The sequence below is a fragment of the Asterias amurensis genome, chromosome 21 (genome assembly GCF_032118995.1).
Source record: "Asterias amurensis chromosome 21, ASM3211899v1".
Taxonomy (NCBI): domain Eukaryota; kingdom Metazoa; phylum Echinodermata; class Asteroidea; order Forcipulatida; family Asteriidae; genus Asterias; species Asterias amurensis.
In genome coordinates, this window is record NC_092668.1 from 3,775,982 (window position 1) to 3,801,855 (window position 25,874).

General features: G+C 37.2%; 1 protein-coding gene across 1 annotated transcript in view; it reads right to left on the bottom strand.

Annotated features, from left to right (window-relative positions):
* The window catches only part of LOC139953084 (calcium-activated potassium channel subunit alpha-1-like), a 99,964-nt gene that overhangs the window by 25,698 nt on the left and 48,392 nt on the right, over positions 1–25,874 (bottom strand). The window contains 8 exon segments of the mRNA XM_071952489.1: positions 31–117; positions 282–350; positions 1,832–1,941; positions 8,534–8,605; positions 11,623–11,778; positions 12,240–12,392; positions 19,195–19,300; positions 21,499–21,609. Of these exon segments, the coding sequence (XP_071808590.1) occupies positions 31–117; positions 282–350; positions 1,832–1,941; positions 8,534–8,605; positions 11,623–11,778; positions 12,240–12,392; positions 19,195–19,300; positions 21,499–21,609 (864 nt within the window).

Consider the following 25,874-nt stretch of genomic DNA (forward strand, 5'->3'; position numbering starts at 1 on the left):
TTTAATTGCATATTCATGTGTAGAACTCACCTTTTGACCTCTTGAGCTGAAGCTGCAACAAAAAAGCCGAGTGTTCCTTCGTAGATCTTTATGTGTGGTCCAGGATTGATTGCAATTCTTAAAAGGAGGTGAGCAAATATTGGAAATTATAATTTTTTTATTTTTTTTTTTCAATTCATTTTTTAATTAATTCTTCAATTACTGTTATTTATATTTTTTACTCAAATAGTTTATTTAAAATTTATTACTATTATAAATTAATTACTATTAAAATGACTCACATGCTCTCCACCGTGTCAATGTTGGACTCCACTGCAATCAGCAACAATTTCAGCTTCTGAAAACACACCCTGGAAATGCAATACAAAAAAGAACCGCTCCTTTAGACTGAGACCAAATTGTCACATATTATTCGTTATTCTACACACCTGTTGGGATACACCAAGTGATAACATTATAAGTTATCACACAAGCGCGAGTGGAATACAGAAAAATATTGCGCTTCTGCGTCCCATATCCAACGAGGCCGAAGGCCGAGTTGGATATGGGACGCAGACGCGCTATATTTTCCATATTTCCACGAGCGCGCATGTGATAATGTATTTGTTTTTAAGCAAACATGGCGCGTGACATAGAACACATAAGACACATGGTAGTGATATTAGCCGTGCAATTGATAAAAACCTATATTATAGGTTTTTATCACCACTCCATTCTGCCAATCTGATTGGAGGATTAGCGCGTACTTGAAGATCATGGTCTTTGAAAGGTGTCCAACAGCCGATTTCGCAAAACGCTAGGATTAATTTTGAGTTAGTACGAGTAGGTAGTCTTAACAAAGGATTATTCTTCTTAAGGTTTACATGTTAGTGCAAGGCTGGGACTCGTGTTAAGTCCCAAGGTTTATCCTAAAAATGAGGATGAGTTTGGTGAAATCCACGGCTGTGCTTTTAAAGGCTATTTTTGGTAATTGTCAAAGACCACTCTTCTCACTTGGTGTATCTCAACATATGCATAGAATTAACAAACCTGTGCAAATTTGTACTCAATTGGTCGTCGAATTTGTGAGAGAATAATGGAAGAAAAAAACACCCTTGTCGAACAAGTTGTTTGCTTTCTTACTTACTTACTTGGTAACAAGCAATGGAGAGCTGTTGATAGTATAAAACATTGTAAGAAACAGCTCCCTCTGAAGTAATATAGTTTTCGAGAAAGAAGTAATTTTCCACTCAAATATTTGAATTTGATTTCGAGACCTCAGAATTAGATTTTGAGGTCCCGAAATCAAGCATCTGAAAGCACACAACTTGAGTTGACAAGGGTGTTTTTTCTTCCATTAATATCTCGCAACTTCGACAACCAATTGAGTTCAAATTTTCACAGGTTTGTTATTTTGTGCATATGTTGGGATACACCAAGTGAGAAGGCTGGTCTTTGACAATTACCAAGAGTGTCCAGTGCCTTTAAAGCCATTATACACTTTCGGAACAGAAAAACAAAAAAGTTCACAGATTAACAAATAACTTACAGGGTGTACAGAAGGTCATGGTGAAAGACTTCTCTTGAAATATTATTCCATGAAATGCTTTACATGTACTTTTTAAGAAAACATTAAAACAATTATCAACACATGTCATGACACGGCGAAACGTGCGAAAACAAGGGTGGGTTTTCCCGTTATTTTCTCCCGACTCCGATGACCGATTGAGCCTCAATTTTTCACAGGTTGTTATTTTATATATAAGTTGTGATACACGACGTGTGGGCCTTGGACAATACTGTTTACCGAAAGTGTCCAGTACCTTTAAAAGAAGGAAATACTTAGACTTACTGTGCTACTTCAGGGAATGACATTCCAGTGAAAGACTTGGAGAGATACTCAGTGTACATCTCATTCCCACAGCCTTGTAAATAATGCGTCTGCCACGAAACCTTCCGACCCTATTCATGTAAACATGGGGTAAGGGAAGGGGGAAAAAAACAAAAATTAGTTCAACTCTTAAAGGGTCTATGTAACTTTTGTAGGACAAAAAACACAATGTCCACAGATTTACACTAAACTTACACAGTTTGAAGATAATGATAGTAGAAAGCTTCTCTCAAAATATTATGTGTTGAGGTGCTGTAGTTTTTGGGAAATGAGTAATCATTTACAAACGTATTTTCATGACATTTTTTTACTCGGTTCTCAAAAACTACAGCACCTCAGTAAGTAATATTTGAAGGGAAGCTTTCCACTATCATTATCTTCAAACCTTGTAAGTTTAATGTAAATCTATGGACATTTTGAAAAAGTACCCGAATCCTTTAAATTCAACAAATTCATTTAAAACACCATACGGTCATCCAAATTCATCAAGTTTTTCAGAACTCATCTAAAAAACTCTTGAACTCAACAACTAAATTGCAATTTTAAATCAATTTAAAAAAGTGAATAGGTTAATTTGATTAGATACAGCAAGCATTTCAAAGCGAGTTAACAAGGCCAACAAGTTTCAATTTAAAGTCAGACGGAGACTGAAATCGAAACATTTAATGAGCTTCAGCATCCAAATTAATTACAAATGCATTAGATTGAAGGACTATATATAAAGCTATTCCAAGTCACTGCCAGTAAAACTTAACAAATTCAAGGCTTTGCCATAAAACTGCCGAGTGGTTTTTCAATTAAACATGAATTCCGTTTTACATCCCTACCCAGGTTGTGTCAAAAGGCATTGATACGGCGTGGTGGCCATAAAAGCGAGGCTGCATTGTTACCGAGGAATATTTAAACTGTGTTTGAAGCTTTGCATGGTGTTAAGAATAAGAAGTAACTATAAATACTAAAAAAGTAAACTTGCGCGTACAGTATAATGTCTCTTTTGAGAGAGTGTTGGCTCTAAAAAGAGTCAACGTGGTCACGACGTTTCCAAAAGTATAATCTGCTTGTCATCAGGAGGAATAATTCAATTGCTGAAAAAGCGCCCATGATTATTTTACATTCCAACAAAAGACAGAGTTCCTGTTCCCCCTTCTTGCGCCTTCGCCAATCCATAAATTGTTGCTGTCTACTAGTTCCGACTTTGATTAAGATTAAAAGCTCCCTTCTACTGTATCCCAAACAGGGGGCTGCTTTTAAGTACATCTCCCACACGTACATGTAGAGTAAGACCATGCAACGAATCACATCAGGAATGTATTGTTTATGTCCAAAATTCACGCTAACAAAAAAAATCTTTCAAAAAAATCCCACCAGGATCTCGAGTGTAAATTTATCTGCCGGGACTCCTGACGGGAATCCCGGTTCCTCCGAATGGCCTGAAGCGAGATCCCACTAAGAAACAAGAATTTTGCCAGAATTTTTTTTTATCCTGGCGGGATTCCTGTCTCATTTTCTATCCAAAAATAGAACAGCTGTCTACTAGTTCTGACTTTGATTAAGATTAAAAGCTCCCTTCTACTGTATCCCAAACAGGGGGCTGCTTTTGCCAGAATTTTTTTTTATCCTGGCGGGATTCCTGTCTCATTTATAATAAAATTTGCAATTATAGTCCTCGTTCTATTTTTGCCATTTATTAAATTTCAACGACAAATATCAGGGCAGATAAGGAACGAAAAGTATGAAACAATTAAGTGATATAAAATGATATGTTGTCTTTGTCTTTCAACCCAATGGTCAATTTAAAAGAGAAAAAAAAAGTTTAGTTAGCAACATTTTGTTAAAATTAATTTTGCTTATGAGAAATTATTATACGAAATCCAAGAAAGCTGCCAAAGAAAAAAAACTATGTACAAGCAAGTTCAGTTGTTATTTTGTTATTTGTTACCTTTACCTTTCTGTTAGAGCACCCAAATAAATGGATTGTTAACATTACACGGCAGCAATGTCTACAAAAGTAGATTAAAAAAGCTGTGTGTATTTACACTTTCTCTTAATAATAAACTTTTTTAAAAACTCAAATGATCACACGACATGGAGGAAGTGATGACACGACAAGCAAACAAAATGTTACTCGTTAACGAGGGCAGGTTAAAATCATAACAAGGGGGGGATAATGAGGTCAAAGGTCACACACTGGGATCGTTCACGCTTAAATATCATGGTATATTAATGAGAGGATGCGTTGTAAACTCGACAGTGTACTGCTGCTATGTTTACAAGAAGTGTACGCTTTTGTTTGTTCTCGATTTTGACACAATGTCAATTTCTCGTTTATAGAATAATTCATGTCAAGGAAGAAGTACATGAGCACACCTCTCACGCCGGTTTGCCTAATGCGATAAAACCTGAAAATATGATCACAGCGGTAAGAATAACAGTCCAAACATTCCCAGTGATGTTAATCTCACGGTGAACAACAGGAAACGTTCATATCTGGGAGCGTGTTTCATGCATGCAAAGAGGAAATGGAATGGTTGGGTTCGGGGAACAGAATGTGAATGAATTCGACGACGTACTACAACACAGGGTTCATGCACTGTACAGAGAGATATGACCTGGTAAACTGTGTCTTAGAAAAAGACGATCAGGGAAACATTGTTTTCTAGGAAGGCCTAGAGGGTTTTGCTGTTTTCTTTGGTTATGTACTGAAGTTTATTCCATATTCTTAATGTAGTACTTCTTGTTTTACACTGCTTGTGCACTTTGTTTAGTTCTGTTGAAAAATTGTTTAATCGAGTATTTAATTCCTTGTTCAGCGCTTTGAGGTTTATGTTTTAGATGAACATCAAGGCGCTGTATAAGTTCTATCTATTGTTATGTATTATCAAAGAACTACACGTACATGTTGTTATTTTTATTTTTATTTTATTTTTTCGATTTTTTTCTTCTTCTCTTTTTCTGATGTCCGCTCAGGTTAATAAACAAGCAAGCAGTCCTTGAATAAACTTTACGAATCTTTTCTGTAAGGTATCTGTACTCTAGTCATGCATAGTTTAGTGATCGTTTGGTGATAAATGACAGTGAAAGGCCTTAATGAGTCTAAAGTAGCAGTGATATATAGTGCAGTATCCCATAGCAAACTAGGTGTTATTTTGTTTTACTAGTGTGACACAACATGGAGCTATAAAAAGTAGCTCCATTGACACAACAAGAAGTGAAATGGGGGAGTACGCTTTCCATCAAGTAAGTTTTTGGTTCACACTGCTGCGACTGACTTTGTTGACGTTATCAGCCGAGGTCAAAGGTCATTATAACACACTACCTGAAAGGCAGCTGAAGCTCCAACTGCGTGATAACCTTCACTTTCGTTCTGAGGTCAGGGGTCGGGGTTCAAAAGGTCAGAGACCAAGGTTTATAGAGTCAAGAGAGACAGGGGATGCGGAGGAAGAAAGTTGGGTGAGGGGCAAAACAAAGAAAACAATTAGAGAAAAGATGGGGTTGAAAGCAATGAGAATTATTCCAACTTGAAAATTACAAAAAACACTTTTAAATCATGCCAAGAAATGTTTCAGAAGAAAATCAAGAGGCAAAAGAACATCAATATAAGCATTTTAAATTTGCTAATATTAAGATTAAGGCAAAGTTATTTTCAAATAACATTTTAAGGAAACAGTTAAAACAAACAATGTGTGACAAGTTCAAAAGATGAATCAAAGAATAGCAAACACAAATAAAGTTTATGCAGCATTACATTCATGTTCACCTTGAAAAAGGAACATACACCTTTGGTTTTTTTTTTAAGGGTAGATGAATACGTAAACCTGTCCTGTGAAATTTTTTTTTCAAAGGGTGGTCAAGTGTTTTGAGATACCAACGAAAACCTGGAGTGGTTATCTCCACGAAGGAATAATGAATCGTAATTGGATTAGAAAATCTGATAAACATTTCTGACAGAAACATTTCTCAAAAACATTTCTCAAAGTCAATTTTTTTTTTGATAATATCCAAAGCTTTTTTTTACTTCCAACCATGAAGTTTTCATTGCCGTGAGTTTTAGGAATGATTACTAAAGGTATACATTTCATTTTAAATGGTTTTGACAAACATAATAAATTACATGAATAAATTTAATTTTGGTTTACCTATACATGGATGTGTGTTAGGACTCGGGAAAATACTGGGTATACATTGTTATCACACATTGATGTATATGGGTAAAAAAAAAAAATAAAAAAAAAAAATAATAATATTCTTTATCCCAATGCAAATTTAACATCTCAAATTACATGTATAAAAAGGGTCAAATACACAAATGTAATGTAAAAGGTTCTCCGATAATGCAAGAAGAATATAACCAAATTTACTCAGAAATTTAGCACTTCAATAAACTGTCCAAGTAATATAATAACCAAACAAAATTGGGAAAACAAAGAATGTTGGCCACAATGTAGGCAAACCAGTTCAAAACAAATTACACGATTGGTTATAAAATCAAACAAATCAATTTGTCAGTTAGTTATTTAAAAGGCCAAAAGCGTGCATAATGCCAGTTGTAGTCTCCAAGATTTTTCCTCTTCAGAATCAGGATTGTTTTTAATTTGGGTTTTGTTCCCCATTGTCAATAACATCTTTTGGACATCCCCCCCCCCAAAAAAAAAAACAAAAAAAAATCCTTCAATTATAAAAATAAATAAATTAGGGTGACTAGTCTTTTATTCAAGCCACTATGAAATGAGTGCACTAGATAAAGAGAGTGGACCTACATGTACATCTATCAACCTCAAATTCTAACTGGATGTAATCCAAGCATTTGGTTAACTAGTCTTTGATTCAAGCCGCATTGGCCATCACACATTTTTTTTTTATTTTTTTTTTTTAGTGAATTTCGCCAGACACACAAGGCCACTTTAAGGTGTGGGCTACAATTATCTTTTTCCAGAGGCCGTTGCCAACTACTCCTAGGGCTGAAACAGGGTTACCCCCCTTTAAAGTCCATGCGGATGTAGGCTTGTGTATCATCAATCAAAAGGGGATCCACAAAAGAGTGGACCTTTTGGGCAAAAAGTTCTCTGTTCACACCCCTTCTCAGTTCCCCCCCCCCTCTCCTCTTATTCCCAAATATTTGACATCTAGGACACAACTCAAATCCGTAATTATACTTCAGATTATTTGTTTTTTCTTGTGTCTACTAATCCAACAAAAGACAGCTATTTCTATACTTCCCAATGAAAATAAGTCATGGCCAAATTGCTCCAGAGAGAAAGATCTTGTCCAATTTATTCACATTCCATTAACACACCTTGACAATGGTGATTAAATGACTGCAACAACTTTTGTTTGTCTACTATCTCTTATTGAAAACCTTGAAGAAGGCCTACAGACACGCCATTATCTCGAGTTAGTTGAAAGGAATCAACTAAGGACATCGACTTAATTCATCTTCCTTTCTCTTCCTTTTCTCATGGCCGAGTGGTTAAGAGTACCGGATTCAAGCTCTGGTATTTGACCAGCAGAGTGTGGGTTTGATTCCTGGTCGTGACACTTGCTACGTAAAATTGGGGAGGTAGTGCTTTCTGCTCTACCGGCCAGGCTTCGGATTGATGATACCCAAGCCTACATCGGTATGGACTTTAAAGGGGGTAACCCTGTTTCAGCCCTAGGAACAGGTGGCAACGGTCTCTGGCAAAAAACGTTGTAGCCCACACCTTGAAATGGCCTTCCGGCCTTGTGTGCCTGGCGATGTGCTTAAAAAAAAAAAAAAAAAATATTAAAAAGAAATAACACAAAAATGGGCCAGACCAAGGGTGTCTCTATGAATTATGAGGAAATGTGCCCTTACAAAAAACAAAAACAAATTTGCTGCTATTTTTTTTTTCTTCTTTTCCTTTAAATTTGTTTACCCAATTATTTTTCTTCAAATGTAACAGATCTGGAGTTTCATGAGTGGTCAAGCCCATTTACATTTTGCAAAAGACACTTCCGCTGGAAAAAAATCTTTAGCTTATACAGGAAACTTTTGAAGGGGCACCAGGGCCAAGACCAGGGGCAACATAGGCCACTGCCCCCATTGCCTCTGCGTAGTTCCAAACCTGATGTGATTTCACTGAACCACCTTAAAATTCAAAATGATCAATGCTAGTGTGCTTTAGTGAGAAATCTTGGAGTATTGCCGGGTGAAAATCAAACAAAACTTGAAATTGAAAAAATCAAATTAAAATAATGTGGTTAACAATTCAATGAGAGTGACTGTTATGTCAGCAGGGTACTGATTTTATTTTGTAGACAATGAATGTCTTCAGATTTGTAAAAAAAAGGGACTTTTTTCAAGTAGAAAGTACCTTTTTCAGGGTCATTACCCATTACCAAACTACTACCCTACCTTTTAGAATCAAGAGTTGCACAGGTTTGATGAAACCTTCATGATTGTCAGTAACACGATTTCTATATGGTCGAGTCTGACAATGATTTCCTTGAGGTTCATCAACAAATTTTGTTTTACTGAGTCAAAGTTCAAATTGTGGTAATCGTACCCACTAACGTCTTCACTGACTCATAGAATAATGAAAAATTAAACGTGTTAGATATTCGTAGCACGACGACTGGAACTCAAAAATGCAAAATAAAATGCAGCATGCTTCAACGAGCTCGTATAATCACCACAATACATACTACATCATCACAATCACAAGCAATGTCTTCCGACAGGTCAGTACTACTAAAGGAACGAACAGCTCGCTTAATCTGTGAAGAAAATCAACATTTAAAAACAAGACACACACACCATGCATGATATTCGGTAATTATCTTATGAGTAAATGGTGTTTTTTAGAGGAACCAGCGGTTGACAAGTCAAGTTTACCATCAGTATACTCTGATCGTCCTCCTGAAGACACTTTGAGGTGTCAACCACTGGTTCTTTTCAGAATCAACCGTACTCAAAAGAGTTGCATGGTGAAACTCAAAAGAGATTTACATGGTGAAACTCAAAAGAGATTTACTTGGTGAAACTGCAAACCTCACAGGAGTTTTTTTTATAAAGTACAAGGGCTGACCGAGTACACCTGGTATAGTGTATACCAATTTTGTTCGATTTCTTCTGATTAGGGCAGCAAAATCGGCACCCAGACTAAAGTAGGAAGAATATCATGCATGTATTAAAAACATACACCACAAGAATAGCAGACTTTAAGACTTCACCATCAAATTACGGGTGTGTGCTTCCCAATGTGAAGAGCTATCTTGAAGCCAAAAAGACACTGGACATGTTAGGTAATTGTCAAAGACCAGTCTTCTCACTTGATGTATCTCAACATATGCACAAAATAACAAACCTGTGAAAATTTGAACTCAATTGGTCGTCAAAGTTGCGAGATAATAACGGAAGAAAAAACACACTTGTCACACTAAGTTGTTTGCTTTCACCAGATGCTTGATTTTGGGACCTCAAAATCTAATTCTGAGGTCTCAAAATCAAATTCGTGGAAATTTACTTCTTTTTTGGAAACTATGTTACTTCAGAGGGAGCCGTTTCTCACAATGTTGTTACCAAGTAAATCTTTTATGCTTACAATTATTTTGAGTAATTACCAAGAGTGTCCAGTGCCTTTAAGACTTCACCATCAAATTATGGGTGTGTTTCCCAACGTGAAGAGCTATCTTCATGCCATCAATATTCTGAAAGAGTAGCTTGCCAGCCACACAGGCGTTTCTTTTATTCCTCTCGGGGAAGCATTCACACTGACTCAATCTAATTTTAGACCATTAGTTGATTATCAAATTACTCTAGATTCATAATTTATGATCTTACAACTTTCGGAATTCTGACTTCTTCTTGTGAACCGTTAGAATTTCTATCTCTGCCGAGGTAGAAAACATAATTTGATTTATTTTGTCATTACTATCCCTAATAGTCGAGGCTCCTTTGAATCTGCGCTACTACTTTATTCCATGATCAAATCTTGAGAGTCTGACCCAGAACACCACAAACAGACAGAACAATCAGCCGACATTACAGGCAGAAATGTTTTTAAAATGTTTTCATGCCACAGTAAATAATGAGAAAAAGGGTTGCAAGAGAAGAAAATAAATTCTACATACTGAATGTTATTACAGAAAACACAATTATTGTGACTGTAAAACTAAAAATTATTTCCTTTTTGAGATATGGTGAACACCATAATAAGAGCACACCGTTTGGTTCCAGTGTAAACAGAGAGATTTAACTAAACCCAAAACAATGCAATTATAATGTGTCCACCATACCTCAAAATGGCTTATTTGTCTCTGCTCCATCCAAAATTAATTTAACATTTTAACCAGACCATTTCCCTTGGGGTTTATTACTTGATTTATTAAAATTAAATTATTAGTTTCAGTTGTGGGACCATTTTAATGTGCCAAGAAAGAGAAAAAATAGCAATGGAAATAATAATAATAATAATAATAATCTAACTGATTGATTAAAAACTCCTCACCAGCAATCGTTTAATTTACCAAAATTTAGCTGCTAAGTACTTTCTCTAGTATTTACAGGCCTGAGTTGACTCCATCATCACCTGCTATAGCAGAGAGCAAGTTCGAGTGGGCACATTTAGACCAGCTACTGACCAGCAACTACTGACTAATGACCAGCAATGTACATGCGCAGTGACGCACTCACTCGAACGCACTCACTCGAACGCACTCACTCGAACGCACTCACTCGAACGCACTCACTCGAACGCACTCACTCGAACGCACTCACTCGAACGCACTCACTCGAACGCACTCACTCGAACGCACTCACTCGAACGCACTCACTCGAACGACTCACTTTGAAAGTCTAGTCAACAACCGCCTTTTCGCTATACTGTCACTGGTTCCTCTCTGCGCTTTACACATATTAGAACGGAACATGCTGTTGGGACCAGTGAAGAAACCATGGGCTTGAGGCTGGTTCCAAATGGTCGACCACAGTAGTCAACCAATGGTCGCCCAGCCTGGGTTCGAGTCTAAATGGTCAACCTTTAGTTAACCATGGTGCACACTCAAACTTGCTCAGAGTTTGCCCTCAACCATCCACCTGTATAGCCAGTCTGCCGTTTAATGTCAAGTCATCCGATCATAAAGCCCAGTGTTAAGTAATACCATTAAGCATTCACCAGCCTGCGTTTGAATTGGTTGATTGATTCATCGATTGGAAAGTTACCTCCGTATCATCGGAGTCATTTCTGACTCCAGAATCAAACCCTTGATACCCGGCCGTAATACTACGGGTTAACCGACAGTATAAACTATACAAGCCATGTTGACACATGACATCTGTGTCTATGCCAAGATTGTAAAGTCTGCCGTCACGGCGTGTTGCGGTGCCGGATTGACTCGTACGATCTTTGGCTCTGGATCTAACAAGCTGGGAATAACACAAGTCATCAAATCAGAGATGCCGTTTTATTAACTTAAATGATGACCTTCCGGAAAATGACTGGCACAATTAAGATAACAATGGAGGAAAGATAACATTTTCTACGTTTTATTTTAATTTGGCAAAATGAAATTGCTTCGAATTGACTCAAGTGAGGACAAGTCTGGTCATGAAAAATCACTTACTGGCTAGCCTACCCAAGTAGTTTAAACTTGACAAATACACTAAAATATATGATAACTTGGCAAGCTGCACTTCACTATTACAATGAACACACATCAAAACACTTCAATATTCAAGACCACAGCACTACAGCACACAACAAAACCTGACATGAGACTGGTTTCTTTCTTACCTCACTATTCGACCTCATAGCAAACAGGTTGGCCATTATAGTCGAGAATCCAGGTGCCAGACATGCCTGAGCAATAAATCCAAGCTTTAACTCAGCAATGCAGATGACATCGTCCCCGTCACGCCAATTCCAGCTGGGGATGTTCAGCAGATGAGCCTGGGATGGAGGTTGAGTAAATGTATTAATAATTCACCAGTTGAACAATAACTCTACAATTAGTAGAGACAGTTGATTTGTTGGTGTGTTCGAGTAACGTGCCTGTGATATTTTTTCACAGGACTCGGGAAAGTACTGAGTTTACAGTGCTAACACACATCGGGGTATGGGTAAAAACCAAATTTAATATATTCTTTATCCCCGATGCAAATTTAACATCTATTATATCATTGCAGTACCCGCTGCCAAAACATGGGATTCGAACTGCCTCTAGCTACCGTACAACCTTGGTAGTCTAGTTGGTAAGACACTGCTCTAGAATTGCAAGGGTCGTGGGTTCGAATCCCACCCGAGTAAAATGCCTGTGATATTTTTTACAGGACTCGGTAAAGTACCGAGTATACAGTGCTAACACACATCGGTGTGTTGGTAAAAAAAACAAAATGAATATATGCTCTCACCTTGTTGTGGTAGTTCATCAGTTGGACGATAACTCTACACTTAGAGTGATAGTTCTTTACAGAGATGACTCTCATAATGTTCCCAGCGTCTTCAGCATCAGGATCCAAGCAGTATTTATCGCACAGTACCAGACAGGCATCGGCCTCCTTCAGCTGTCAATCAAATCGGTCAACATCAGTATCAGCACAAATCAAAATCACGTCAAAATCAAAATCAATATCAGTCACAATCAAAATCAGTCAAATCAGTCATATCTAGATCAGTCAAAATCAAAACCAAAATCAGTCAAAATCAAAATCAGTCAAATCAGTCAAAATTAAAATCAGTCAAATCTAGATCAGTCAAAATCAAAATCAAGTCAAAATAGTCAAAATTAAAATCAGTCAAATCTAGATCAGTCAAAATCAAAATCAAGTCAAAATAGTCAAAATTAAAATCAGTCAAATCTAGATCAGTAAAAATTTGAAATCACACGTCTTTAAACTCTCCATAGTATTTTTTCATAGTTAATTTTATTTCATTTTTTTAAATTTTTTGTTTCTCTCAATGATTTGTACTTTTGCTAAGCTTTTTGCTAAAATCTGAACCTCGAAAACTTAAAAAACTTAAAAAACAGCTTGTTTATAAATTTCAATATCAAATAACCACCATAAAGATAAAATTACGACCAAGGCTACACAGCCAGGTCAAAACAGATGTATATAAAATGTCAATAACTGATTGAATTCCTCGCTTAACATGTTTTCCTCTATTTCCTTCAAGGTCCGAGCGACAAATAAATTAAGGATAAAAGGTATTGTGTCAATCAACCTCCACTGTCTGTGATATATAAAATTAAAAAAACGTTTCGTCGGTCAAAATGTACACAGAAGATGATGATCTCGCTCCAGAATCAACCAGACTCACTCTAAATTCTTACTATAATAATTTTTTGTTTTAAACATTTAATAAAATCAACAAGAATCACTTTAAATTGTTACATAAATAAATTAGAAAAACATATTTAATGAATTCAACAATAGTTACTTTAAATTCTTATCTTTATAAATTGGGGGAAACAAAAGTCTAATGGGCTGACGTTTCTACCCTAGCAGAGACTGAGAAAGACTCTGTCTGCGAGGGTCAACAAACCGTCAGGCCATTAAATATTGTTTACATTGATGCCGCAGGTACTTTTTGGTTGGTATTAAGCAGTTTGCAACAGCTATATCTCTATTTTCTAACATAATTATTCCAAACATCCATTAAAGGCAGTGGACACTATTGGTAATTTCTCAAAACCATTATTAGCACAAAACCTTTCTAGGAGTAAATGGGGAGAGGTTGATAGTATAAAACTTTGTGAGAAACAGCTCCCTCTGAAGTAATGTAGTTTTCAAGAAAGAAGTAATTTTCCACAAATTTGATTTCGAGAACTCAGATTTAGAATTTGAGGTCTCAAAATCAAGCATCTGAAAGCACACAAACATATGTTATTTTATGCATATGTTGAGAAACACAAACTGTGAAGGCTAGTCTTTGACAATTACCAATAGTGTCCAGTGTCATTAAGTACACTTGAAATTTGATCCGCAAAAAAAAATCATCAAAAGATTGGCAGGCCTAAAAAAGTTGTTTGTAAAGAAATTGTTATCGTTCGAAAAACGCTGATAAACATTGAGTAATTTAACCCCAGGAGAATCTCAATTGCCGCACGGTAGCTTTTCGGTTTAATGCAATGCTGCTCCCAAGTTGAGAGTACCAGTCAATACCGGTCCCCCTCCAGACAGTAAGAATCATCAATCATATTGATTACGATTCATGCAGTAAAATACATCGTTAAGAAAGGACCCACTTCATAAACGACAGCTCTGATTCCAATAAGTCACGCATCGTCGACGACAAGGGTGAGGCTCGTCGAAGACGGGATTCAGGCGTTCAAAATTCCTCGTTGTTGAAGGAAATCTGTACTCCCTGGGCCTTTCCGCTTCACTGACTCTGACTCTCCTCTTGTACTATTTGTTGGATGACATCTAGTCATCCGTCCCGCGGCAAACTGTTTTTACATTTAAACTGTAATCTTTTTTGTTGCAGGCGATTTGTCCGCGGTGGAGCGTAGTCCCACGGGGGGAAAAAACCTTTCATTAACTGGCGATTATTTTTTCATCAAGGTTTTCCGAGGGGACTGCCTTCGTGAGGTTCATTGCTGAACTCTTGATTTGTGAATTCTAGAAGTCGTGAACTAATTGAACTTTCATAAAAAACAAAGTACATGTACGCCTCAACCGGCCTCAATTGCAAAACTCAAGATTTCCCAACATAAAACGGATCAATTTTCTCAAGGAACCTGACTCTGAGGGAAGGTATGCGACTCTAGTAATTACTGGCAATAAAAACTTACTTAGTTAGAATTACAGCAGCGCTCGATAGTATAAAGCATTTTAAGACTCATTTCACAAACATGTAATGTGGTTATGGACAAATACATATCATTTTTTTTCCACCCAAAAGTTGAATCTCAGAAGTTTCAATCAAATACGTTTTTCGGATTGTGTATTCATATTTACAGATTCTACTCCCTGCAGGGACAATCAAAACCACTCGATATGTTTGACACATCTCAAAAGCATCTTGAAATTAATGTTCACATTTATATAGGATTAAAACAAAGGTATACTCTCCCTTCTTTAAACGACTCTTAAATCCAAGAGAAAAAAAATACCTTCATATACCAACAAAATATGTTGATTCAATTTTCTTTCAAGTTTGACTTCAATATATATTTAAAAAAGAAACATATAAAAAATTGGCTCCTCACTTTTGACCGAATCCTGTATGACACTCCTGAGTTTCTGATATCGAAATATAGCCTATGATAAAGCCAATCCATCTTTCTTTTTTCCCCGGAAGCTTACGTTCTAAAAGACATTCTATAACTCGATTACAACCGCGGGTATGGAGTACAGCATCTCCTATCCAATAAACACAACAAAAGCTCCACACAAATAAAATATTCCTTTACAGTATTATTGAATTTCTCGTTGTATTATGAGAACCACATAATTTAATTTGGCACGACAACTGACAATGAAGCCGACTACAGCAGTACTACTCTACAGAATGTTGTACTCTTAAATTGACAAAGGTGTATGTCCACTTTTGACATGGGAAAGCTTATGTCAGCAATATTTGATTTGAATAATGTCACGTTAGTGTCTTTAAGGTATTGTACCTTTGTTTTTTGGTCACCGAAATACATGTACAATAAAACTAGAGCCTGTGAAGTTTCCATTTGTCAAAAGGTGGTAGAGTTTTTCGAGATATCGCCAACAATTTGGGGACTATTTCACAAAGAGCCAAGATTGATCTAATAGCTGCAAATCGATTGTAGTTGCTTAGTAAAGTGTGATGTAAAAGTAAAAATCACTCTGGTGATTCTGACAAATTGTCTTATGGTGGTTTTTTTTTTTGTGTTTTTTTTTTTTTTGTATGTAAACTTTTTTGTATGTATTGTAATTTTTACTGTAATTTGGCCGTTCTATCTATCTACAATGTATCTGTCTATCTATGGCTTTGTGAAATCCAGCCCTGGAGTGATATGTCTACGCAGGAAGAGTATATTTCGCTATTGGAAAACACAATCTGAGAAACATTTTAAAGGCAGTGGACACTATTGGTAATTACTCAAAATAATTATTAGCATAAAACCTGTCTTGGTGACGAGTAATGGGGTGAGGTTGATGGTATTAAACATTGTGAGAAACGGCTCCCTCTGAAGTGCCATAGTTTTCGAGAAAGAAGTTATTTTCCATGAATTTGATTTCAAGACCTCAGATTTAGAGCTTGAGGTCTCGAAACCAACCATCTAAATGCACACAACTTCATGTGAAAAGGGTGTTTTTTATTTCATTATTATCTCGCAAGTTTGGTGACCGATTGAGCTCAAATTTTCACAGGTTTGTTATTTTATGCATATGTTGAGATACACCAACTGTGAAGGCTAGTCTTTGATAATTACCGATAGTGTCCACTGCCTTTAAGCAGAAACATTCATACGATTGAAACAATTTTTGAGTTTCTTTTTCTGAAATTACACTCCTTTTGTAATGGAAAGTTGTCAACATTTATTAGCTACAGCTGAAGTGCTAATTTTTACCAAGCAACCTTTTTATGGTCATTAACTTTTGTAGAACCTATCGAAAGGATTTGGGGTTAAAGCCATTATACACTTTCGGTAAACAGTATTGTCCAAGTCCCACACTTCGTGTATCACAACTTATATATTGTAAAACAACAAACCTGTGAAAATTTAGGCTCAATCGGTCATCGGAGTCGGGAGAAAAAAACGGGAAAACCCACTCTTGTTTCCGCGCGTTTCGCCGTGTCATGACATGTGTTTAAAATAAATCCGTAATTCTCGCTAACGAGAATTTATATTGTTTTACCGTTTTCTCAAAAAGTAAAGCATTTCATGGACTAATATTTCAAGAGAAGTCTTTCACCATTACCTTCTGTAAACCCTGTAAATTATTTGTAAATCTGTGAACTTTTTTTGTTTTTTCTGTACCGAAAGGGTCCAATGGCTTTAAACAAAGAAGAATTTACTAAAGCTAGATATGAACCAAGGAATTCTGGATTAACGTGCCTGCCGGTCTACCAACTGAGCTAACTAGCCCTACAATAGACCGTATCGAATATACGATGTTACCATTCAAACACCTGCCCTACAACATGGCATCTGTGAGTGTGTGCGTGTAGGTGTGCGTTCATAGACATTATCGCCAATACCAATGCGCAAGCGCAGACTGTTGAATGAGGTGCATTGTGGGATAGATATGAATCAAATTGTGATACCAGCTAGACCACAATGCACCTAATTCCAATCTTTACGCGCGCGCCCCAGTATTTGCGAAAAGGTCTATGTGCCATAGAAATCAAACCAGGAACGCTGTGTGCGCTTCATTAATGTACGTGTTTTGGTTTAGACGTGCATATGACCTGCCCTACAACATGGCCACTTTCATAGCATTAAAGGGGATTATTCAATACAGTCTATCTCCTGTGGACAACTCTATTTTGACAATATCTTTGTTCAGGAGTGCCAGTTGGAAGCCATTAGCTGCCTTTATAGCCAAGGATCACACCCAAGTTTATGATACAACCTGGGAAGCGGCAGCCAGGGATGGAATCACCTTAAGGGGATGCATTTGTGGTGTATTATGGAACTACAAAAAAAACAAAACCCTGAAGATAAATTCTGCTTTGTTAATTCCACCAATGCAGAGCAATGCCTCTCGCACCCTTTCTTTCACAACGTCATTTTTGGTTCAAATAGTCATCGAACCACAGCTGGTCCGAACGTGTGCACGTACCTCGAGCTATTCCATATTAAAAAGTGCATTGAATATTTACACTATACATTATTCAAATAACAACCTGGGGACATATTAACCCCCCCCCCCCCCCCCCCCCCCCCCGGTAAAAGTATTGAGCATGTTAAAACTGCGGCCATATGTCTCAACTTTACTTGTTCCATGGTTTATAACTTGATCTAACTCACATGTGATCTATGGTATAATCATAGACTAAATAGATTTAGCTGTTGCAAACTGCTTACCAACCAAAAGGACCTATGGTAAAAATGCACAAAATAGTTGATGGCCTGAAATTTTGAACCTAGCATAGTCTTTCTCGAAGGCTAAATCTTTATATAAATTATTATTGTTATTTTTATTACTGTCACTATTATTATATACATTTCTGGTAAAGAATGAAACCAAAATTGCCTTATAAGTGAGCTTAATCACTGTAGCTCTCAAGCCTTGAGTGCTTGCTAATGTGAACCCAAAACACTAGGATTAAGCCCCTGCTCTTCAACAATAAGTGTGATGGGTTCTTTTATGTGAGTAGGATTTGAAACTTTGCATGGTGGAAATACAATATTGAAAGATTTGCGGTAACACCATGGATTGTAATGACTATCTCTAATGAGTTGGGGTGGTTCTGAAAGTACCGTTGGTTTCAACTCTTTTATGTGCCTTATCAGTCCAAGCATACTGAAGGACAAAGCAATTTACATGGTAAAGAATCTTGCTGAAGGACACAAGCTTCACAGCCGTGACCTGAACGGACACTCTGCTTATCAGAAACACCGAGGCCAAATTTCATAGAGCTGCTAAGCACAACAGTTTGCTTAGCATGAAATGTCTTCCTTGATAAAAACAGGGTTACCAACCAAATTTCCACTGGATTTTTAAGGATAAGCAAACAACAGCTGAATACCAGTAAACAAGCATTACGCAACAAATGGAAATTTGGTTGGTAAGGCCTGTTTTTATCAAGGAAGAAATTTCATGCTAAGTAAATTTTTGTGCTTAGCAGCTCTAAGAAATTGGGCCCAGAGCTCTAGTCTTGCACTGTTATTCAGCTACCGCACAACACATGCCACTAAAATGAACATATGGACGGTGTGTTGGCTTCCACATCCACTAACCTTCCAACTGTTTAATTTGACAATGATATCAATAATTTTCAGACAATGAAATGAAAAACAAAATTCCCAAACTCACGTTCCAGGGCTTGAATTTGGAGAGAAAAATCCACGAGACACCAGGGCCCAATTTCATGGCTCTGCTTACCGTAAGCACAGAATCGGCGCTTATGGAAGCAGGGAATTCTGTGCTTACGGAAGCGTATTTCACGAGTTAGCGGCGAATTTGGGCTTCTGCGCGTGCGTTCTTCCTGTTACTAGGCATTCTACGCTTACAAGGCTAGTGCAGAAATTCGGCGCTTGCACGTAAGCGGGGAATCGCTATCGTAAGCGCAGAATTCGGCGGTAAGCAGAGCCATGAAATTGGGCCCAGGGGGTGTGTAGCTCAAAATGTTTACTGCTAAAGAAATTTTCTTACAAGACCAGACACAAAATGAGAAGAAAAAAAAACAAGCACTGCCGAATAAATGAAATGGTATACGTACCCGGACTTTCTCAAGATCCACGGAATTCAAGACCGATCCTTGGAAGAACTCTAGCTGAGTAAAATGCCTTTTGAAGAGGGCTTGAAGCTCCAGGTCCGGCTCCGAGCTATAAGACAAAGGAAATGCGAAAGAGTGATGAATAAAAGATTTGTAGTTTCCTTCGCGGAATTTGATCCTGGAAACGAGATAGCTTGTTCTAAATTACACGGTTCTAGTATGGAATTGTAGCTTACTGCCAAGGTTCAAGAAATGCGGGTGAATATAATTTATTTTTACCCATACACCAATGTGGATAAAAGCACTGTACTTATCCCGAGTTCTTAGAGAGAAAAAATCCTCAGACAAATCACTCGGGCACGATTCAAACCCAGGACCTTTGCATTGCTAGAAGAGATGTCTTACCACTAGACGACAGAGCTAGCCCGCCGGCTAGAGCATGGAGGTCTATTTCTACCTCCATGGCTAGAGGAAGTTCAAATCCTATCAGTTAAAACTGAGGGCATCTTTTGTTTCAATTTAGTTTTAATTTTCAAAATGTTGTCAACAAAGTGACACAATTATACGAGGAAATAATAAACAGAATGGACCGAGTTATGACAGACTTGAAAAAATAAAGCAAAGACAGGAAATATTATGGAGGTCGATTTGATAGGCCGAGGATTTTAGTTATCAGAGACAAGACAATCGGACAGATATAAACAAAACAGACTTTACAAAACAACTTATCAAACAACAATGCTTATTTAACTAGAACAAAATGAAAAAAGATGCAACAATAAAAAAAAAGATAAATTCTCTCTAAAAAAAAAAGGCCATGCATAGAATAAAAATAAAAATATATCAAAACAACAATTGGAGAAACCATGGCAACAAACTGCAATTACTGTAATTGTCCGGTTTGTCAGAAATAATTAGAGTGACTAGGGAGAGAGGGAGAGAGCGAGCCGACCATGTACGACGGACATCTATTATGAATGACCGTCATCCTCAGATGGTTATCACAAAAAGAGAACACGTCAAATTGGTGGGGGAAAAAAAATACAGTTTCATCAGATGTAATGGCATCCTTGGGAGTATAATTACAGGCATCTCTCACTCGGCGGTATTCTGCGCAGAGTTACCAGTGTGTCTTGAATGAACGAACAATGCTTTTGTGATACATTGATATGCTTGGTAATAATAACACAAACAGTTGATTCTTATGTTATATAGCGCGCATATCCGTCACACAGTGATGTTCAGGGTGCTTCAAAGGCAGGCAGTGGATACAATTGGTAATTGTCAAAGACCAACCTTCACAGTTGGTGTATCTCAACATATGCATAAAATAACAAACCCGTAAAAATTTGAGCTCAATTGGTCGTCAAACTTGCGAGATAATAATGAAAAAAGAAAACACCCTTGTCAAACGAAGTTGTGTGCGTTTAGATGGTTGATTTCGAGACCTCAAGTTCTAAACCCGAGGTCTCGAAATCAAATTTGTGGAAAATTACTTCTTTCTCGAATGCATGGCACTTCAGAGGGAGTCGTTTCTCACAATGTTTTATACCATCAACCTCTCCCCATTACTCGTCGCCAAGAAAGGTTTAATGCTAACAATTATTTTGAGCAATTACCAATAGTGTCCACTGCCTTTAACTACAGAAAGGATTACGATTCCCTTTGATGTACCGCATGTAGTATTTTTCTGCAAGGTATGTTGGACTAAGTTTGAATTATGAGACCTAAATTTATACACTACTCCTCTGGAGGAGAAAAACCCAATGGTTTACAAGGTGCTGTGAGATAAATGGTTTAAAGGCAGTGGACATTATTGGCAATTACTCAAAATAATGATCAGCATAAAACCTCAATTGGTAACGAGTAATGGGGAGAGGTTGATAGTACTGTATAAAACATTGTGAGAAACGACTCCCTCTGAAGTGACGTAGTTTTCGAGAAAGAAGTAATTTTCCAACAATTTGATTTCGAGACCTCAAGTTTAGAATTTGAGGTCTTGAAATCAAGCATCTGAATGCATACAACTTTGTGTGACAAGGGTGTTCTTTCTTTTATAGTTATCTCGCAACTCCAACGACCAATCAAGCTCAAATTTTCACAGGTTTGTTATTTTATGCATATGTTGAGATACACCAAGTGAGAAGACTGGTCTTTGACATTTACCAATAGTGTCCACTGTCTTTAAGTCAGAGAATAGATTCTTAAGTGTAGATTCGTATTGACAATGTACCTGCCTTCGCTTCGTATACATTCTATCCACGAATCTACACTTTCTCATCCATTCTCCTTTAACTGATTACTCACTTATCGAGGAGAACTATCTCAACATTGACGTCGTCTCTGTCCTTGTGTAAGAAGTCTTTAAGAAAGTTAGCCACGCTGTCGTAAGTGATGTGTCCACATAAGATGATATGCCTAGACAATGAAAGCAAGAAAAAATGCACAAAGTGAAATCTCCTGAAGACGAGCAGAGTATACTGTTAGAATCGAGACTTAACCAGCTCTTTTCAGAGCCACCACTCCTTCAAACCAGATTTTACCCATGGTTGTACCGGCAAGTTTACTATTAATTTATAGTTTCTTCTTATTAAAGTGAATATCAATGGTTATTTTGACGGCTTCTTACATAACGTTCAGATTGAAAGTAATAATAATAACTAGTTCTCATTCATCTTATTTTACAACAACCGTATCAATGGCAATGCACTTTATACTTGTGCGGTAATCATTGAGCCAATAACATTCATTTAATCTTTCTCAGCCTCCTGGGGAGTATACAGCCTGCGCAACCGTAGCACTCCAAAGACTTTTTCATATGCTATATCAACCTCTACCCTCGCAGGTACCCATTTATACACCTGGGTGAAGAGAAGCAACTGTAGTAAAGTGTCACGCCTAGGATTCAAACCCACACTCCAATGACTTAACCACCAGAACTTTGATTTGATAAAAAGTAACAGTAATTTTTTTATCATCTTGCAGATTTTTGACAATATCTCAAAAAGGCTACCACTTTTTGAAATGAAAATGTTTACTGGATAGTTTTATGATTAAAACAGTCACAGTGTTTCAAAAACCAAAGGTACGAGTTGCCGTTAACGCTTAAAACTGGTTACCGCTTCTTTAGACAGAAAAACTAATCAACTGTACTTATTAATGGCAATTAAGCAAGGCTTTGTAAAGGCCTTTGTAAAGGCCTTCTGTCTTTCTGTTTGAAGTGCTGCATAAAGAAATTCACTGTAAAGCCCGGTTCATGCTTCCTGCGAATGCGAAGCGAATTTTTGTGACGCAACAAACGGTTCGCGCTCCCTTTCCGTTTTGTGACGCAATGAAATTCATTTTGCACGAAGCATTCGCAGGAAGTGTATGAGCTTAAAGCCCTGTGCATACTTCTTGCGATCGCAAACGCGATGCGACTTAACATGAATTTGACCTCGTAACTTTGTTTTTGCTGCGATATTCACAAGAAAGTTGAGCACGACTCAACCCCTACGAATTATTCATTGCGAATTTGTGACGTCCACACTCGTATCACATTCGCATTCGCAGGAAGTATGAACCGGGCTTAATGCTCATGATTATCTAAAAGTGTGTAAAAACAGTCTGATCCACAGGATGCATCTGTGAAAAAAATGCATAAATAATGTACTTCAACCCCAGGGTGTGCGAAACACCTGGTGTCGTTTCTAAGCAACCTTGTTTGGATAGTGGAATTGGGTTTCTATGGAGACGTATAAATCGGATATTGATGAAAAAAAATGTGTGAATCAAAGTTTATCCATAGATAATAATAATACAGAACAACAAAATATCTGTAGAGACAAGATCTTCGCCAGGATGTCCACATTTGCTGGGAATTTACAAAACTGAGTGTCCAAATTGAGCATTTGCAATTCATTTCTATGCAACAGATAAAACAGGTTGTCAACGTTTAAAAACAGGGTGTCCGAAGTACACACCTCTGGCTAACACTTTGTGTAGAGACTATGGTCTAATACATGAAGGGTTACAGAAACGAACACACTTTTATTTAAAAGTTCTGTGAAATATCCACATAAAAATATAAAAAAATTGTTGATCGTCCTTTTTGTTTTGCGGATGGGGGAGGGAGGTTTTTGTTTTTTTTTTTTTTTTAAGTTTTGTTGACATGCTAAATATGAAATCAAGAATTAAGAAATCATCACAATCACTATAAAACAGAGGGTTTGTGTGTTTTTGATGTTTTCAATAGTTTTGTCAAACAAATTTAACTCCTAGATGACATTTTCTGTAAACTTTTTCAAACAACTAAGCACAGTGTAGCCCAGGTAAATATTTGAAGAATTGTTCTTGCTTTGCCAACATGAATAAAAACCTTCTTTAAACATCTTTTCAAACCTGTACATTTTGGAAAAAATATCAGCTGAAAAGGTTGTTTTTTATGATTTAAAAAAAATAAATAAATAAAATGGGGTCGGGGGGTTTTGAACGGTCGGGCGGGGACGATCAACGTTTTTTTATTTATGTGGCATAAAGGGAAAGAAAACATCAACTACATCAGTACTGACTCCATCAACTACATCAGTACTGAGTATACAGTGCTAACAATTATGCATGTAATTCTCTTAATCTTTTTCAATTTTTACTGTTATGCGCCCTCGAACAGGCTGGTTCCTTGAGAGAGCGCAATATAAAATCAATAAATTATTCTTATCAACACACATCGTCATATATGGGTGAAAAACACCAAAAAGGAATATTCTTTATCCCATTTAACATCTATTGAATCAATGCAGTACCCGCTTCCGAGCAATCTCGATGGTCTAGTTGGTATGAGTCGACACTGCTCTAGAAAGGCAAAGGTCGTGGGTTCGAATCCCAACCATGTAATATCCCTATGACTTTGTTCACAGAACTCGGGAAAGTACTGAGTATATAGTTCTAACACAGAACGTTGCATATGGGTAAAAAAAAAGAGGAAAAAAAAAAATCTACATCAATATGTATGCTACCGTCCTTCAGAATAAAGAGTGCATGTCATATCAGCTCCAGGGCACTGACAGTGCGCTCCGAACCTTGCAGGTGGAGTGAAGAGGGAAAATTCATAAATAAAGTAGTGCGAAACAACCCAAGCATACATTTCACATCAGTTAGAATCTAAAATTACTTTATGGAAATAACACCAGCATCGACACCGGCTTGACGTACATCAATCTCTCATTGTACCTGCTGTTATTTTTCACACCGCCGGGTATTTTCGAGAGACTTTTTTCTTCTTTTTTTTACGCAAGCGTGAAGTTTCAGTCTCTAAAGATACCTCATCTCACTATCAAAGTGTCAATTGTGTCGCGTTATAATCACTTGTGTGTTATAATTGCATACGATTAAATATTAAATATAAACGGAAGATTATGAAAGTCACAAGTCCTCATCTTTCTATGACAGCAGGAGATTATGAAAGTCAGGGTCATCTTGGCATCTTGCCAATCTTCTCACATCTCACCCCCTCCCCCCCCCCCCCCTCAGCCACCGCAGCAGGTGGAATTTCTCTTTTCCCAATTTGATTTAATATTTTTTTCACTTGCACTTCAGAGTATCTCAACATTTATAGGATGCAACATTTGAGAAATATTAGACTTGTTTATATAAAGCGCACAATTTTTCATCGCAACAACCTGACACTTCTGATTGACAACGATTGATAACAAATGTTTAATATTTCTTAACTATTTCCCGAGGCTGATCAATCTTGGAAATCCTAATTTTTTTCTTCCAAAAAACAGAATCTATTACTGCCATAGAGCTATATATATTGACTAGAGCGCTAACACCCCGTTATACACACACTAAGGTTTTGAAGCCGTGTGGGCGCATCCATGTTTATGTACAAACCAATGCAAAAGCTTGACATTTTGTACGGCAATTGTACGGCTATTTGCATGATAGTGCGTCTGTTCTTTTTTATGTGCCATCGAAGCAAAAATGCAATAAATGTGAACGCACAATCTGCTGATCATCTGCTGGTCATGTGCGTCATGATTAAAAGGCGCGTTTACTTTTTTTAGTACGGCAATCAAGTCGAAGTTACGGTTTTTGCAGCGCGGACGTACGCGAGTGGACAGCTGCGTACGTATACACACACACGCCGAATGTAAAATAATCGCAGCAATGTGTGTTCTCTTAAAATTCCGAATTCACGCAACACACCAAACATTTCTGCGCCCAGGGTGGCTTCAAAACGCAGAGCACGTTAGCGCTCTAGTCAATATATCTAGCTCTATGATTACTGCCTTATACAAAACCTAAAAACCTTACAGGTTTTTTTTTTCCAAAATCCAATCAAAACACTGCATTATACAAAACTTAAAATCCTGTTTTTTTTGGGTTTTTTTTACCAGAATCTAAATGTATTACTGCATAATACAAAACATGAAACCCTTGGGTTTTTTCCCAAAACCATAATCTGTTAATGCACTTAACAAAACTTAAACATGAAAAAAAAATCTTTTGTTGTTCCTTCAGTTTTCATTAAGATCTTGAATTCATCACGCAGCATGTCACCAGGAAGAGTTTTTCATTTTTCAATATTTAATAACCCTCAAGACCCCTCAAGCTAAACAATCCTCCTTGCTGTGCATTCAAGCCTCGACTCCGACCCTCTTACTGTTCACGATTCACAAGTTCCAATTCCTTCGCTAAAA